Source organism: Thalassophryne amazonica, chromosome 15, assembly GCF_902500255.1.
Source record: "Thalassophryne amazonica chromosome 15, fThaAma1.1, whole genome shotgun sequence".
Taxonomy (NCBI): Eukaryota; Metazoa; Chordata; class Actinopteri; order Batrachoidiformes; family Batrachoididae; genus Thalassophryne; species Thalassophryne amazonica.
In genome coordinates this window covers 77,934,656-77,950,790 of record NC_047117.1, presented here as the reverse complement: position 1 = coordinate 77,950,790, position 16,135 = coordinate 77,934,656, and the positions used below count along the sequence as shown (strand labels likewise).

At 38.6% G+C, this 16,135-nt stretch overlaps 1 protein-coding gene across 1 annotated transcript; it reads right to left on the bottom strand.

Annotated features, from left to right (window-relative positions):
* Nucleotides 1–1,311: 1,311 nt before the first annotated feature.
* pmm2 (phosphomannomutase 2) lies at nucleotides 1,312–16,038 on the bottom strand. The gene is made up of 8 exons (XM_034187610.1): nucleotides 15,791–16,038; nucleotides 14,116–14,227; nucleotides 12,545–12,621; nucleotides 10,190–10,281; nucleotides 8,254–8,353; nucleotides 8,038–8,113; nucleotides 6,906–7,021; nucleotides 1,312–3,622 (listed from the first exon to the last, which is right to left on the bottom strand). Exons 1-8 carry the CDS (start codon nucleotides 15,863–15,865, stop codon nucleotides 3,512–3,514), a joined length of 759 nt encoding a protein of 252 aa, XP_034043501.1. The 5' UTR covers nucleotides 15,866–16,038; the 3' UTR covers nucleotides 1,312–3,511.
* Between the last annotated feature and the right edge of the window lie 97 nt (nucleotides 16,039–16,135).

Below are 16,135 nucleotides of genomic sequence, written 5' to 3'. Positions count from 1 at the left end.
GAACAATGACTTACTGTGCATATCTAACGTTCAGCAGTCACCAAGGTCAAGACTCGAGAACATTCTGCCAGTTAAACAATGACAACTCGGTGCAGATCCAGTGGTAGAATATGATGAATGAATTAATCATAAATTGAAGATAATATGTTGCATTTGATGGATACATTCCAACCATACCAAAATGGGTGCAGTTTGCTTTGTAAAGCTGCACAACCTCCTCTACTGAAATATGAAAATGTTTGTCCTGTTGCAGAGCCTCAAAGTGATAATTTAAGTCCTTTTATCTTACATGTAGATTTCATTGTGTTGTACATATGTTCTTTCTGTATCCACTGGTGTAAATAATCAATAAATACTGTTTTAAAAAAGTGTGTACAATAGAAAAAACATACTGAAAAGTGCTCATAATGTGAATTATATGACATTCGGGGGATAATCTCTCAGGGAGGCTCTACCCAGTATTAGCTAATCTTAGCTAAAACACAGGTTAGCTTTAGCTAGTTAACATTAGTTGAACTGCAAATTAAGACAAAAGAAACTAGCTAACTATAGCATTCATCCATTGACACAATTGAATTCAAAACCTCTAAAAGTAAGAGTGTATTAAAATAACTAGCTAGCTAGCTAGCTAGATTAACTTACTACAGTGTCCTTTAGCTTTTACAATAATATCTTGCAATAACGGGAATGAGACAGGTAGAGAAGGTCAACTAACCTTAAGAAATGGTATGGTCCACTTTAGAGTAGTGATGGCAAAACAAGGCCTCATGAAGCCTTTAGTGTTTTTTCTGAGCCCACTAGGTGTCTGTGTCTATTTGAATAAAGGGTTTCAAGTAACCTAAAGTGTATTGTGCTTTGATTTTTTTTTAATAGACACGTCCATCTAGTGAACTCAGATAAAACAGCAAGTGCTTCAGGAAGGCATGTTTTGCCATCACTACTTCGGGAGTGTCTGAAATTGCATGAATATGGGATAGTTGTAATATTTATAATTGCATGTAAGAAGTGTTCAAATAAGTTGCAACTGATCGCAGCCGGATCAGCTGCCGTCATTCCTAAAACCACCACTGCCTGACAGCAATTTATCTTATATCTGGGTAAGAATCATGTTAAAATGTGATATAAATTATGTTAAAACATGAAATTTACCACATTTTAACAATACTTTTTTTTAACTGATGTGACAGCCTTGCAATTCCATAGTTTCTACCTTTTTTGGTGGTCCAAGTCTTAATTACGAGGGTCAGACCATCTCCAACACCCTCTGTAATTCAGCTCATGGTTGTATGAGTATTACAAATCACGTCAGACTCTTGTTCATTCTTTTATTCCTCACAGTACACATCTTTTATAGTACAAAATTACACATACATTAATTCTTCAATAATCTATTCAAGTACCTTACATCTCAACTTCTTATAACTGTAACAACATTCAGTTAATGTTTAAAATTGCATTAAGTGACCACATGGGGCTGCAACAAGATTTCAGTTGTGTGCAACAAATTATTTTTTAAAGACTTAAGATAAAGATTTTACTAACATGCAGGATACTACTCTGTTCCCGTTGGTCTATATTGTAGAACACTAAAGACATTTTGTTCTTCAACATATTTATGGTTTGTTGCTTGCCTTCAAGTAATAGCGGAAAAATGTCTGCAGAGTTTCTTGAGTTATTAAGAGGAATGAACACGTTTCTTCACAATGGACAACAAATGGCCATTTAGCATGTTTAGATAGTAAACCCTACAGAACAAAGGCATAAATGAAAGTTAGAATTTTAGGTCAATAGTGTTTTAAAATTAAACTACATTTAAAAAAATAGATATTTTAAAACTAAGAATTGCAAAATCTATCAGCTCCACCTTTAACTGGAGCCAGAAATAATCTACAGGATCTATATCATCATAATAACAATACTTGAGATGTGACCCCCCCCCCCCCCCCACCCCCCAAAAAGTCTCTAACGTTTTAAAATGGGTAACACTTTAAAAAATTAAACAAAGTCCCATTTAATGTGCAACAAGAAATACTCAGAAACCCATATTCTCATTTTTCAGAAACTAGTACTAAAGGGGCACTCCTTCAAACTTGCAGTTAGAAATGCATACGCCCGGGCTCGGCTCACGATGCCGGTGGCGGCGGTGGGGTTAAGCTGACTCCAGTGGGGTCAGTGTGAAAGTTGGACATGGAGGTGCATCAACCCAGAAGCCATTTGAGTCCAGCTGAACTGCCAAAATTTTTGCACGTTCAAACCTGGCCTGAGTTCAACTAAGCTTTCCCGGTTTTTGCCGACGTACTGAGCAGCATGCAAACCTTCTTCAAGAACACACATTATTTGGAAAAACCTGGAGTGGAACTCGGCCAGGTGTAATGGCTCCTTTTCTCTCCAATTATCGGAGCACCTGTTCTTGCAACATAGTCTCCAGAAGGAGGTCTCATCTTGAACCACCACACACATTTGGTTCCAGGTGAGGCTGGGAACTTTCTGAAGTACCCTTGTATACAGGATCAGCACCAGCTTGACTGGTGGATCACTATAAATTTTAAGTGTTTCCAGCAGCTGTTTCCTGATGAATATAATTCAGCAGACACCTATATAAGGATCAGCATGTTCTTCTAAAAGCTGCTACCAAATCAGGCACAATTTCAACTATTCTCTTCATGATTGACATGAAACAATTTCTACCTATCCCCATCTTGTGACTGGCCGGGTTCACTGTGTACATTTTACTGTGATCATAACGACTGAAAAATAAAAACACCTGCTAGTGGATTCTGGAAAAATACTAAATTAACTGTGTGCAAGAACACTTTACAAAGGCATGCCACAGACCAGCTTCTTCTAACTTGTGACTGCACCTGGCCCTCCGGCCACCAATTTGTCACCTCTGGTAGAGAGAATCAGGAGCGCCCATCACTCCCAATATCGTCTACCATGTTTGATGCTCACACGTGTGTTGCTATTAGAAAGCTCATGTGTTATGTTCACTAGCTGCATGGAAGAAAAAAACACTAATTTGGTTTTTAACGTCAGTCTTTTCCCCATTTAGTGACATGTCTATAACCTGGATATTTATAGGTTTGTTACCAGCAACTTGCCAGGTTTTAATGAAATCATTGTGGAACCACAGCATTGTAGAAAAGTGCTGTTTCTGGTAAGGATTAGCACAAGATGTTGATAACTTCTGAGGCATTTCTTGACTTTACATGTCACCTTTCAGAATGTTTTGATTTACTGGTGTGAGGCTGGTCAAAAAGACTTTCTCATTTCCTAAGAAATAAAATTTCATGGGGTGCAAAATGTTTTTATTTTTATTTTAAATTGTGACGTTATCAAGTAGTTCCCCTTTATGTGCCTCGTCTCCTTTAACTATACCAATAGACACCATAAGAGACCCTCGTACCTTGTACTACTGTTTGTGTAGTCAATCCATTACTAATTAATTAAACCCTGGATCATTTCCCCTTTCCTCTTTTTTGGAAAACTGAATGGAAGACGACATCTACAGTCAACTTAACTTGAAGAAAAGCTCCTCACAAAGACTTTGTGTATCTTCTGGACAAGTGACTGCGTGGCCAATAGTCCGAGGGTCACTGTAGATCTCGTAGTCATTTCCTCCCTAAGGCAAACAAAGGTTAGTGCAATTTTAAATTGCATTCTAACTGTTGTGTTTCATTTATGTGATTTTTGTAATAGAGAATTTTACTTTTAATCTGGTATTGCCAAATAGTAAAATTCTGGCTCGAGTGAGAAAAAAAAAATCTTATAATAATAATTCCTGTGTAGATTAGAGAAGATCCAAAATAAATTCAAACTTGTGCAACCAATTCTTTTTTTTACATCATTGAAGGTGTATGTTGTACAGTCACTTCATCCTAGCAAAAGAACAAATAAATTCAAATTTGTTAATTTTTATAGTGCCAGTTCATGATGAGATTGTCTCAAGGCGCTTCACACAACATAATAAAAACAGAAAAAACTGAATTAAAAATTTAAAAACACAATAAAAAGACAAAATCATAAAAGAATACAAGAATAAAAACACATAACACTAATGATAAAACAATGAAAACAAATGAGTCTTTAAACGTGATTTAAAAGTCTCCACAGTATCCGACTGCCGTATGTGTGCCGGGAGATCGTTCCACAGAGCTGGGCACGGTAGGAGAAAGCTCTGTGACCGGCAGACTTTTTATTCACCCTGGGGACACATAAAAGTCCTGCACCCTGAGAACGTAGGGCCTGAGCTGGTACATAGGGGCTTACCAGGTCAGCCAGAAAGGGAGGTGCAAGAACAGTTCAAAGACATCCGTAGAAGCCCAAAATTACCATGACATTCATACCCACTTCTGACCACAACTGCACAGCTGCCAATTATCATCAGTGCTGTTATGTGTCACTTGGTGCTCAGTCCTCTGTCACTGCAGCACTTGTTTACTGTGCAAAAATTGTAAGCACCTGCATATTGTATTGCAGTGGTTTTGGTGTCATTAAGTCAACATTTGAATTTTCTCAATGTTAATTTGTCAATAAAGTAACAAACCATTCAGGAAAAACATGACAGCTTTATAGTTGTACAATATAATGCATGATTTCAACAAACAGCATAATAATCAGTCAATGAACTGATGAACATTCACCCAAAATAATTTACTTTTAAAAAGGTAAAGGACACTTTCATGTAGTTTGTCTTTACTGCTTGGAAAACTTTTGAACATTATTAGATATTTCAAAGATTTGATTGTTTTTGCATCCTCTATTCTTTATGAAAAAGCACACTTTTTAAATCATTCTTTTTTTGCACTGTACTGGCTATAGTAACAGTTTAACACTTTGATCAATAGGTTTTCAGTCTCATCGGGTGGTCTGATCATTATTTGCATAGACTTGGAAATTCTGTTGGTTATTTAAGCCCCAGTTACACTAATGACAGAGTAAAAGGATTAGTTACATATTTAAATGTTCATCTTAGGTGCATGTCCACTGTGAGAGACATAATCTAAAAAAAAAAAAAATCACAATGTATGATTTTTTTAATAATTTATTTGTATGTTACTGCTGCAAATAAGTATTTGAACACCTGTGAAAATCAATGTTAATATTTGGTACAGTAGCCTTTGTTTGCAATTACAGAGGTCAAATGTTTCCTGTAGTTTTTCACCAGGTTTACACACTGCAGCAGGGATTTTGGTCCACTCCTCCATACAGATCTTCTATAGATCTTTCAAGTGTGGAGTTTCAGCTCCCTCCAAAGATTTTCTATTGAGTTCAGGTCTGGAGACTGGCCAGGCCACTCCGGGACCTTGAAATGCTTCTTACGGAGCCCCTCCTTAGTTGCCCTGGCTGTGTGTTTGGGGTCATTGTCGTGCTGGAAGACCCAGCCACGACCCATCTTCAATGCTCTTACTGAGGGAAGGAGGTTGTTTGCCAAAATCTCGCAATACATGACCCCATCCATCCTCCCTTCAATACGGTGCAGTCGTCCTGTCCCCTTTGCAGAAGAGCACCCCCAAAGTATGATGTTTCCACCCCCATGCTTCGTGGTTGGGATGGTTTTCTTGGGGTTGTTCTCATCCTCTAAACATGGTAAGTGGAGTTGATTCCAAAAAGCTCTATTTTGGTCTCATCTGACCACATGACCTTCTCCCATGCCTCCTCTGGATCATCCAGATGGTCACTGGTGAACTTCAAACAGGCCTGAACATGTGCTGGCTTGAGCAGGGGGACCTTGCTGCACTGCAGGATTTTAAACCATGACAGCATCATGTGTTACTAATGTAATCTTTGTGACTGTGGTCCCAGCTCTCTTCAGGTCATTGACCAGGTCCTCCTGTGTAGTTCTGAGCTTTCTCAAAATCATCCCTTCGCCCACAAAGTGATATCTTGCATGGAATCCCAGACCGAGGGAGATTGACAGTCATCTTGTGTTTCTTCCACCTTCTAATAAATAATCATAACAGCTGTTGTCTTCTACCAAGCTGCTTGCCTGTTGTCCTGTAGTCCATCCCAGCCTTGTGCAGGTTTACAGTTTTGTCCCTGGTGTCCTTAGACAGCTTTTTGGTCTTGACTATGGTGGACAGGTTGGAGTGTGATTGATTGAGTGTGTGAACAGGTGTCTTTTATACAGGTAACAAGTTCAAACAGGTGCAATTAATACAGGTAAAGAGTGCAGAATAAGAGGGCTTGTTAAAGAAAAATTAACAGGTCTGTGTGAGCCAGAATTCTTGCTGGTTGGTAGGTGTTCAAATACTTATTTGCAGCAGTAACATACAAATAAATTATTTAAAAAAAAATCATACATTGTGATTTCCGGATTTTTGTCTCTCACAGTGGACATGCACCTAAGATGAAAATTTCAGACCCCTCCATGATTTCTAAGTGGGAGAACTTGCAAAATCGCAGGGTGTTCAAATACTTATTTTCCTCACTGTATATATATATATATATATATATACATACACACACACACACACAATAATGGATTGGTAAAACAGTTGCATTTTCATCTCTTCTTATGAGTTTAGATAACATATCTATAAAATTATGTTTATTATCGATGTAACATCTCATCGTAATCGTTCAGATGCGCTGTACGCATTGACACACAGTGTTTTCAAATAGGCTGTGCAATGTTTTAGTTCACGTAAGTGGTATGAAATTAATGCGTGCCAGAAATTTTTAACATTTAAAATATTTCTTAGTACACTGGCACCCAGCTGCGCACAGTTCATGCCCAGTTTACAGTTAAAGACGAATTTACTCACTGACACGCCAGATTGCGTGCCAGCGTGGGGATCAAATTTGTGCAAGTGTCAAGGTGCCTTTTCTATGACTGGGGCTTTACATGTGAAAGGAACCACTGTACCTCTATTGTGGTTTGGTGCAGCAGTTAGCATACTTACGGGTTTGATTTTGTCTCCAAAGAAGTGAATGGTTTCATACTTGTCCTTCTCAATGATCTCCAGACAGTATCTTTTATCCCAGCCATTTGGAAACACATCAAAACTGATCTGCCCTCCTGTGGAGAAACAAACAGTCAATGGGAAGGATTTGTGTGACAATTACATCATTGTGTCAGGAGATCTGCAATGGAGCCACTGAGCGGTGTTCTGTCGAGATGAGTTCCCCCATCGTGTTGCTCTCCCCATAGCAAAAATCAACAGTTAAGGCCCACTGACACTTGTACGGCTTTGATGCATGCACTTGCACGACCTGTGTCATGCAGGAGAGTAAACTCGTCTTTAATGGGTGTAGCCTGAATGTGAGAGGGGCGCCGGCACATGTAATTGTGCAAAGAGAAGTTTGAAATGTTCAAAAAAATCTTTCACACATAAATGTCATGCAGCGTGGCACGATCTGCTCGCCAACACGATGTGCAGCACATCAAGTGGTGTAAAGAAGAAGTGGACAGAGCGAGTGGTTGCGTCAGCGCACCGCATCAGAGCGCAACTCGTCTGAATGATTATAATAAGATGTTAAATCTATCACAAACATACTTTTACAGCTGCACACAAGAAGGAAAGAACATGCAACTGTTTTACCAAGCCGCGACAATGTTAACATGACCTTTACCTTTTTAAACAGCTCCAAACGCTTTCTTCAGCTCGTTTGCGCACGCTGCTGCTGGGGCGTTCCACTGTGATTCAGGAAGCGATTAGAGCAAACTAAAGACTTGCATGTAAACACGCTGTCTTTAAAGCAGAATATCGTCATTAGATGGCGTGGAGATCATCTCCACAGGGACGTGCATGTGCAGCTGCATAGTAAAGAGGCAAATAAACTTGAAGGGGGGAGGTGTTAAAGTCCAGGGTAGCGAGAACTGCGCATGCATGTGCACGCACAGTTGCGTGGTGGAGATCCTCTCAACGGGACATCGGCTCATAGTTTTATATCAGTTCAGAGGTCTGTGTATCAATGTAATCGTATCAATTACTTTAAAACTGATTTTCGATTTGTACCCATTAAATGAGTAGACTACTAGGCTGCACTCAGAGTGCATAAAATGTGTATTTGTCCCTGATTCAGTTAACTTACCAATTGAAAACGTCAGTCCTTTGCCTTTGAACTCTTCTTGCAAAACAGACACAAACTTCTCTCTTATTTTCTCTTTCTGTGAATCACAAAAAACAAACAAACAAAGCCATCCTGTTATTTTGCTTTAAGTAAGACACATTACAATAAGTTATGCACTGGTGCTTTAGGTGGTAATGATCATTTATATAAATTTTTATGTGAACATGTTCGAGCTACCTGGTCCAGCTCATAGAATTCATTCCTCTCTTCCTGCGTGCAGCTGCGTCCAATAGGACAGACGTTTATCAGGCCATTACGGAATTCTATGAACGTTCCCCTGTAAAATATCACAAATGGAAACCCAGTTCGATTAAGTTACTATTAAATGTTTTAACACACTTAAAAACTTGCTATCAATGCTCTACAGTTACCCACTGACCTCATTTTGTATGTGTGAAAAGCATTCACTATTTTTTATAAAGTTTTTGCTGTGCATAAAGAAAAGAAAAGCATAAGTTGTAGGTACAGGCTGTTGTTTACTCCAGAACTATATGTGAGCTTGTTTTGTCATGATGCCAGAGTCACTATGTGCCCAAACTAGATTTAATTATATGGGTTAACAGTTACAGCATGACAAAGACTCCCAGAGAAAACACACCCATTTGGATGACACTACTAACAAGTCATCAATTTTACACCCAGTTTTCTTGAGAGACATCATGGGATGAATACATGAACATTTCCAGGTCACTGAGTATGTCTTGGGTTTAATTTACATCAGTTATTAAGCAATACAAACATTATGGTATTGTATGGTAAATCTGACTAGAGTAGGCAGTTCTAAAAAACCTGTGACCATTCAAGAAGACTAGTGAGGGAAGCCACAAAGACAACTATGGCAAATCTGAAAGAGTTACAGGCTTATGTGGCTGTGATTTAAAAAAAACTGTGCATAGTACAACCTTTTGTCTGTTGCATCACCAGTTATACCCCTATCCCACAGAGTGCCGTTCCTTCCCGTTTCATCCCCAATAGCAAATTGGGGTGCATTTTGAAGCATCACAATAACTTGGTATACGCATTAGCTATGGCCATCATCGGCACCAGCTCTGAAATTTGGGTGAAATTCTTGAGCTGTTCAAAAATTTCATCCCGATTCAACTTCTGGGTGTTCGTAGTCTTAACAGCTTCAATCATCTTCAAATGTCTTTGAACGGAGTAGTCCTAGTGAGTACAGGTTTAAACTTGTTCGAATGTGTTCCATCGCAGTAAAAAGTTTAAGCAAAAGCAGCGCTTGTTGCAGTTCTGGATGAGAACACAGTCGCCAGGCAGCTTTACTTTTGTTTTCTAGTGGGTTGCCGGGTATGTACTTTATAAGCAACCCAGTTGCCAGGTCTGCACTTGCCAGGTTTGATAGGAGGCATGCTGGAGTAAGCCGTGTCATCCCATTTTTGCACTTTTTCTGGATCGTGGAGGATCGTAATAGAACGGTGTCCTTCGGAATAGGGGTGTTGCAGTTTCACGGTAGAGTAGCAAAGAGAAAGATTTTCTTAAAAAGTCATGAGATTTCATCTACAGTTTGCCAGAAGGTGCACAGCTGTCTCAAGCCTAGATGTGATGTGTTTTCTTGTGTGAACATCCTTCTCTGTAATGAAGGATTGACAACTGTCGACTTCAATATGTTAGGATTTGATTTTCTGTGTTCTTGTGTCTCAGGAAGAGGCCTGCAAGATCCTTCACCCCTACCCCCCCACCAATGGCTACATTTTTAATTCTGGGCAATTTATGTCCTCTATATGTTGGAATAAAAATAACAAAATAATTTTTATGACAAAATATTTGAATGCACAGTTGAAAGCTATTTGTAGAAGTGATGGTTATGACCTACTAGTATGACTGGTGTGACTAGTATTTTGCAGCTTGGGTGTGCGATGTTCATGCTACACATACATAGTCGTGTGTCGGACATGAAAATTTCTAAATAAATCATTAGTTTTATTCTGCAATTTAAGTGTGTGAATTAAAGAATTTGAAGGAATCTAGTCCAACAACAGCAGCGAGGTAGGTGTCAATAAACCCTCACTGTCAAGAACAGGGCGGTATGCAATATGCAGTAGTACTCAGTGATAAAAGTTCTGAAAGTACGCACAAATGTATAAGTGTGTAAACATACCTCTTCTTAGGCAATTTGATCTTAGCCATGTAACTGAGACAGAAGTTGATCAACTCCTGTAGTACCTCTTCTCCCATGTGAGCCTGGATGGACTGAAACAGCAAACATAGAAAGTAAATTTGTTTTGAGTGTGTCTGAATTCACCTCAAGTTGTCAATATTTAAGGCAATGAAACACATGTAAGCCACTCTGGAGAAAATAGCTAATGACATCGTGCAGCTGATATCATTGGATGACATGATTAAGGTTTGCTTCAGGTGGTTTGTGGTGCAATTAGCAAATCTTTAATCCCATTCAATACACTAATTTGGGATCTTCTGGTTCTAAGGAAACGTGCTAATGTTCAAGAAAAGGCTGCAAACGCCAGTATTCACAAGAAGGGGACCTTGTGGTACAGAGTTCCTGTCGACTCAGAAGGTTCAAACACCAATCAACTAGGTTGAATTTGCAATCCTACCCATTTAGATCCTTGGACAAGAAATTTCATCTGCATTCTCCCAGTCCACTTAGCTGGAAATGGTTACCAGCCCAAGCTGAGGAAGTAAGACTGGGGTCTCGTCCAGGGGGAGTCACTCTCAACCGTTTCACACTATGGATTCCAATGATAAGCGCCAACACCAATAAGCCTGTATGAGCAGAAGAACTGCAAGCAGTCTTCAACAAGTAGGGAGCCCTTGTTTTCACCCAGGGTCGCCATAGAAGGTCCAAGGTGGGTCTGCCACATGATTTACGCCAGATGCCTTTCCTGAAAGCAACTCCACATTACATGGAGTAGATCCATCCACATTACATGGAGTAGATCCATCTACATTACATGCAGTATATTACATGGAGATCCAATCTCACAGTTTGAAATCTTGACTGTGTCCATAATGAACCATGATGTTCCATCATTATGCGGCGGTTTTGTTTTAACAATGGTGGAATTTTCAAAATGTTCAAACAAATTTAAATTTTCTGTTGCAAACTTTGACATGTAATTTGATGGCCACTTGCATGTTCACAGAGATTGTAACATTTCTGTATATCCTCTAACATCACTATAAGGTTTTCTAGAAGCGCCACAGTCGTACGGCAGTTATACCATAGTTATGCTACAGTTAGACTAAAATTGTTTTTGCACATCACATTGTACAAATCTGGCATGTTATGTTTTCAAATTGCATGGTAGTTCACATTCATGGCACACTGGTGAAGGTGACAATGGGGCTCAAGTGTTCCACATATTTAGAGTAGGGTTAATAACATCCGTGAAGAACATAATAAAATCACCTGCGTTTATTTGTCTGTCTTTTAGCAGGATTACGTCAAAACTACTGCACAGATTTTGATTAAATTTTTATCACAGATGATATTAGGCTATGGAAGAACGCATTCAATTTTGGAGTTGATCCAGATCTGGATTGTGGATCAGGTTTCACATTAGATAGGCTTTGAAGGATTACGTCAAAACTACTGCACAGATTTTGATTAAATTTTTATCACAGATGGATATTAGGCTATGGAAGAACGCATTCAATTTTGGAGTTGATCCAGATCTAGATTGTGGATCAGGTTTCACTTTAGATAGGCTTTGAAGGATTACGTCAAAACTACTACACAGATTTTGACGAGATTTTCAACACAGACAAGTATAAGGCCATGGAAGACTCCATTAAATGCTACAGGTGATCTGAATCCGGATCCAGATTCTGGATCGTTGTTTCACTTTATATAATCTATGAAGGATTACGTCAAAACTACTTCATGGATTCTGACCAAATTTTCACCACAGATACATATTAGGCCATGAAAGACACCATTAAATTTTGGAGGTGATCCGGATCCAGATCCGGATTCTGGATCACGATTTCACTTGATATAGGGTTTGGAGGATTACTTCAAAACTACTTCACAGATTCTCACCAAATTTGCACCACAGATATTATGGCATGGAAGACTCCAGTACATTTCAGAGGTGATCTGAATCCGGATTCTGGATCATGATTTCACTTTATATACGCTTTGAAGGATTACATCAAAACTACTTCACTTATTGTCACCAAATTTGCACCACAAATGGATATTAGCCGATGGAAGACTACATTAAATTCTGCAGGTGATCCAGATCTGGACTGGCGGACATCAGAAATTTCTGATTGCTCTTGTTTGTGGTTGTGCTTTGCATTATGATCGCAGTAAGCTTAACATCTGCGCTGATCATGGTCCACTTTTCCAAACAATATGGCATTGTAAGGCACTGAAGGTCATGTGACTGTACTGAGTCTACTGTGAGTATAAACCAAAATAGAATAAATACCAGTTGAGCGCATTCCCAAGAACAATGTAGCTTTTGTCCATTTAAATCAATCTTACCTGCACAGAGAGCAGTTGTCCATCCTTATAGGCCACAAGACCATTCTCACTGAACACATAGTCCACTTTCTGGATCACTAAACCAGACATAAATTAAAATAATTAATCAGCAAATGTGGCAATAAACACTTTACATGAGTCACTCTATATTAAAGCTTTTCCATTGTCATGTGGCAATAGACCATGCATTACCCGAGCAGTTTAGTTTATGTAATTTGTTTAGGCAGATATGAAAAAAGCATTCACGCATCATCCTGAAACCCTTTAGTGAATAAAGACTGCCCGATACTAAACTTATTCTTGTATGGTTTGCTTTTTTTAAAAACACCCGCCAGTCAAGAGATCCAGCAAGAGGGCTATAGAGCAGAAATCTACTTCATCAGTCAGTGTCTTTGCACGTGTCTGTCCAACATTTCATTTCAACACTGTAACCATATTGTGAAATTTGGTACAAATTTGGGAAAGCTCTGTTATTGTTTTCACCTAAGTTTCATGTCTGCATTTCCAGTTCCCCGCCTTCACCAACAGCTCAAATTTGGAGGTGTGTTTATGTATGCAATGTATGTCCAATTATGCTCAGTTTTCAAAACTCAAACACAACTGTATACCTTAATCAAGCCAAGTTCAATACACCCTATAATGCTAGTTGGTGCCTTGCAACATTTTCGGTGATATTGGATTTTATGAAGTACTAAATGAAAATAAAGAAATTCACAGGACACAAGTCTTATCCAATCTTCATGATATTTGCACAGCTGATCTTTAGCTGATGTATTTACCTGTCACAGCTAATTCAGTTCAGTGGTAGAGCCTCAAATTAAAAAGCAAGGTCATATCTCAGCAATGCTTTAAAAATCAAAAGTGGTATGTGGCCTCGGCACCCCAGTGTGAGAAAGCAGAAAACATTTGGTGCAACTTAACCTCTAGTGGGTGCTGCTTTCCCATGAGTTGCCTTTTCTCCTGACACAAGTTATGCCCCATCCACTACCATCAATCCTGCAGTGCACCCATCATCGCTCACTATTTCTCATGGTATTGCAATTTTAACTGCTTTTATTAAAATACAATTTTGGTTGAGTTAAAATTGCTGCATTTTGTTTGAATTAATTTTTATCCCCCTTTGCACAATTATAAAGCAGTTTCTGGCCCTCATTTGTAATGGGGGCCTTATAATTTAGTTTAGTTACCTATTTCTTGTATGCATAGATGAAGAGAACTGATAACTAGAATAAAAAAGTATTTGGCAACATTAATAATAATAAAAAATAAACTATCATACAAATCTACCTCAATTCAACGTGACAGAGTGAAAACCAAGGCTGATTTTTTTTTATGAAGTAATCATGACCAGAATAATGCTTTCTATACAATAGCACACCTTTATCAATGCTGAAATCCATTTACAGGTCACAAATTTATTGTCGAGTCAGGATACAGATATAACACTGGATATCATATCTCATGTTATATCTGTATCCTACACTTTCTCCCATTAATTCACACCAACACTGCACATTATAAAATTGTAGCACCTATATGAACTGTGTCAAATCTCTTCACAACGTGCTCACCGTCATCTCCAAGCTGCTCTTTGATTTTGCAGAGATCCGACCCTGAAACCACTCCAAGTCGAACTCGAGATCTCAACTTCTGAAGAAACGCTGCCATTTCTGGAGAAGCACTCTGAGTGCATAAAACTTACATTCATCATTACGCCAGCATAAACAACAGAAATTACAGAGATTTAATTAGTCATAAAATGACACAACAAATCCATTATACTCCAGAAAATTGATGTCAGTCATACTGTTATCAATATTTTATTTATGCTTATAAATGATGGATTAAAATAACACAGTTGTTGCATTCCTCTCTTCGATATATCTTTCCAAGTAGAAACACACGTGCTTAACCTTGCACTAGTTTTTGATTGTGCCACCTGTATTGTGGATATAGATGATGTTCAACAAGCACTCTGATGGGAACTAGCCTGTTAACATGTGATGACTTCATAAGAGCAGCACGTCTGAGTCTGACGTGCTGCTGCGCCTATATCATTTCGGCGCGTCATTAGCGATTCACAGATTATCACCTCGTTTCTGCTAAAAAAGGCCTCATTTCTGCTTGAAGCTGACTTTGGAATGATTTAGGAGGGTTTAAAGTGTTATCTGATGATTAATAATCACATTATTCCCTTTGATCACTTTGTGTGAAGAGAGTCAGACTCAGAGTCAGTCTAAGACACATGCGCAGTGAAGGCAAGGCGGACCAATTTTTAGCAGGGACTGTTTGGTGTGTAACTGACAGGTGTTCGGCAACACCTGTCAATTAAATGGCCCAATGAAAAACAATGAAAACCAGGACACTGTCATCACTTTCTAAAAAAACAACCCATGACGACCAGGACAGAAAGTGAAAACAGGACATGTCCTGGGAAAACAGGATGTTTGGTCACCTTATCTTACACAAAAACTGTACAATATATTATAATAAAACAGACAATTTCATCTTACCTGTACAGAACAGACTTGCTGTCAGTTACAGTTTCAGTATAGCAATAATAAACCCACTTTGAAATTAGCTGTCAGGCTTTAAATTATACTTTAATGCTCTTAAAAACTCCCCAAACTGAGTGCTCTATTGATCTGAATAATTCAGAATGGATTTTATCTTCGATTTGCATTTTATAGTTAATGTTCAAATATTACTGTACTGCCATTATTTGACACCTTTGCATTTATTTTAGTAAATAAATATAAATAATATTTTGTCAGATAATTGCAAAAATGACATACATATATATTACAGTGGAACGAATCTTTAGAGTTGTGTTGCTGTGGGGCGCAAAAATCACACTCACACGGGACAACGTGGAACCGGATGTTGATCTAAATCAATAATAACCAGAAAGTAATGAAATAAATCACTGCCTACTATTCACTACTTTTTAGAGATATTTTATAAGAACATCAGTTTATTCCTAGTGATGCTTTATTATCTTTTTAATATCATAATTTTTGGCTGGTTATTGAAATGATTTCTGAATAATGACAGGAAGCACTAATTATAGTAACTTAGGTACACTGCCCTACTGACTGTGTGGAAAACATACAAGTCGTAAAAAAATCTACTCATTTGGGCAAATGTATGGTTTAAAATTTTATAAAACCTCAAGCCTCGTTTCTGTCATGTGACCTGGCAAATAAAGTAGAAATATGACCAAATTTCGTTTTTTTATTTTCCTACCTGTCTCGCGGGCGTGATTGTGCCGTCAACATCAAAGAGGCAGATCGTGCTCGTGTCCACGGTGTCTTCATTCATCTTTTCCTTCTGTTCCACGTCCAGCTGTTAAGTCTGACTCTCTCTTCTCACGGGAAATGTGTCTTCTGCTAATATTCTTCTAGTTTTGCCGTTTAGTCCCTAACTTTCAACCGAGCTGTTGTACTACTGACTGACAACTAACTAATCAACCAACCAACCAACCAACCAACCAACCAACCAAACGCACTCGAGCACTGCAGGGATTTTTTTTCCCTTCTTCCTCCTCTTTGCTGTTTTTTATGGTGTCTGGCAAACCAGCTAAACCAGTCT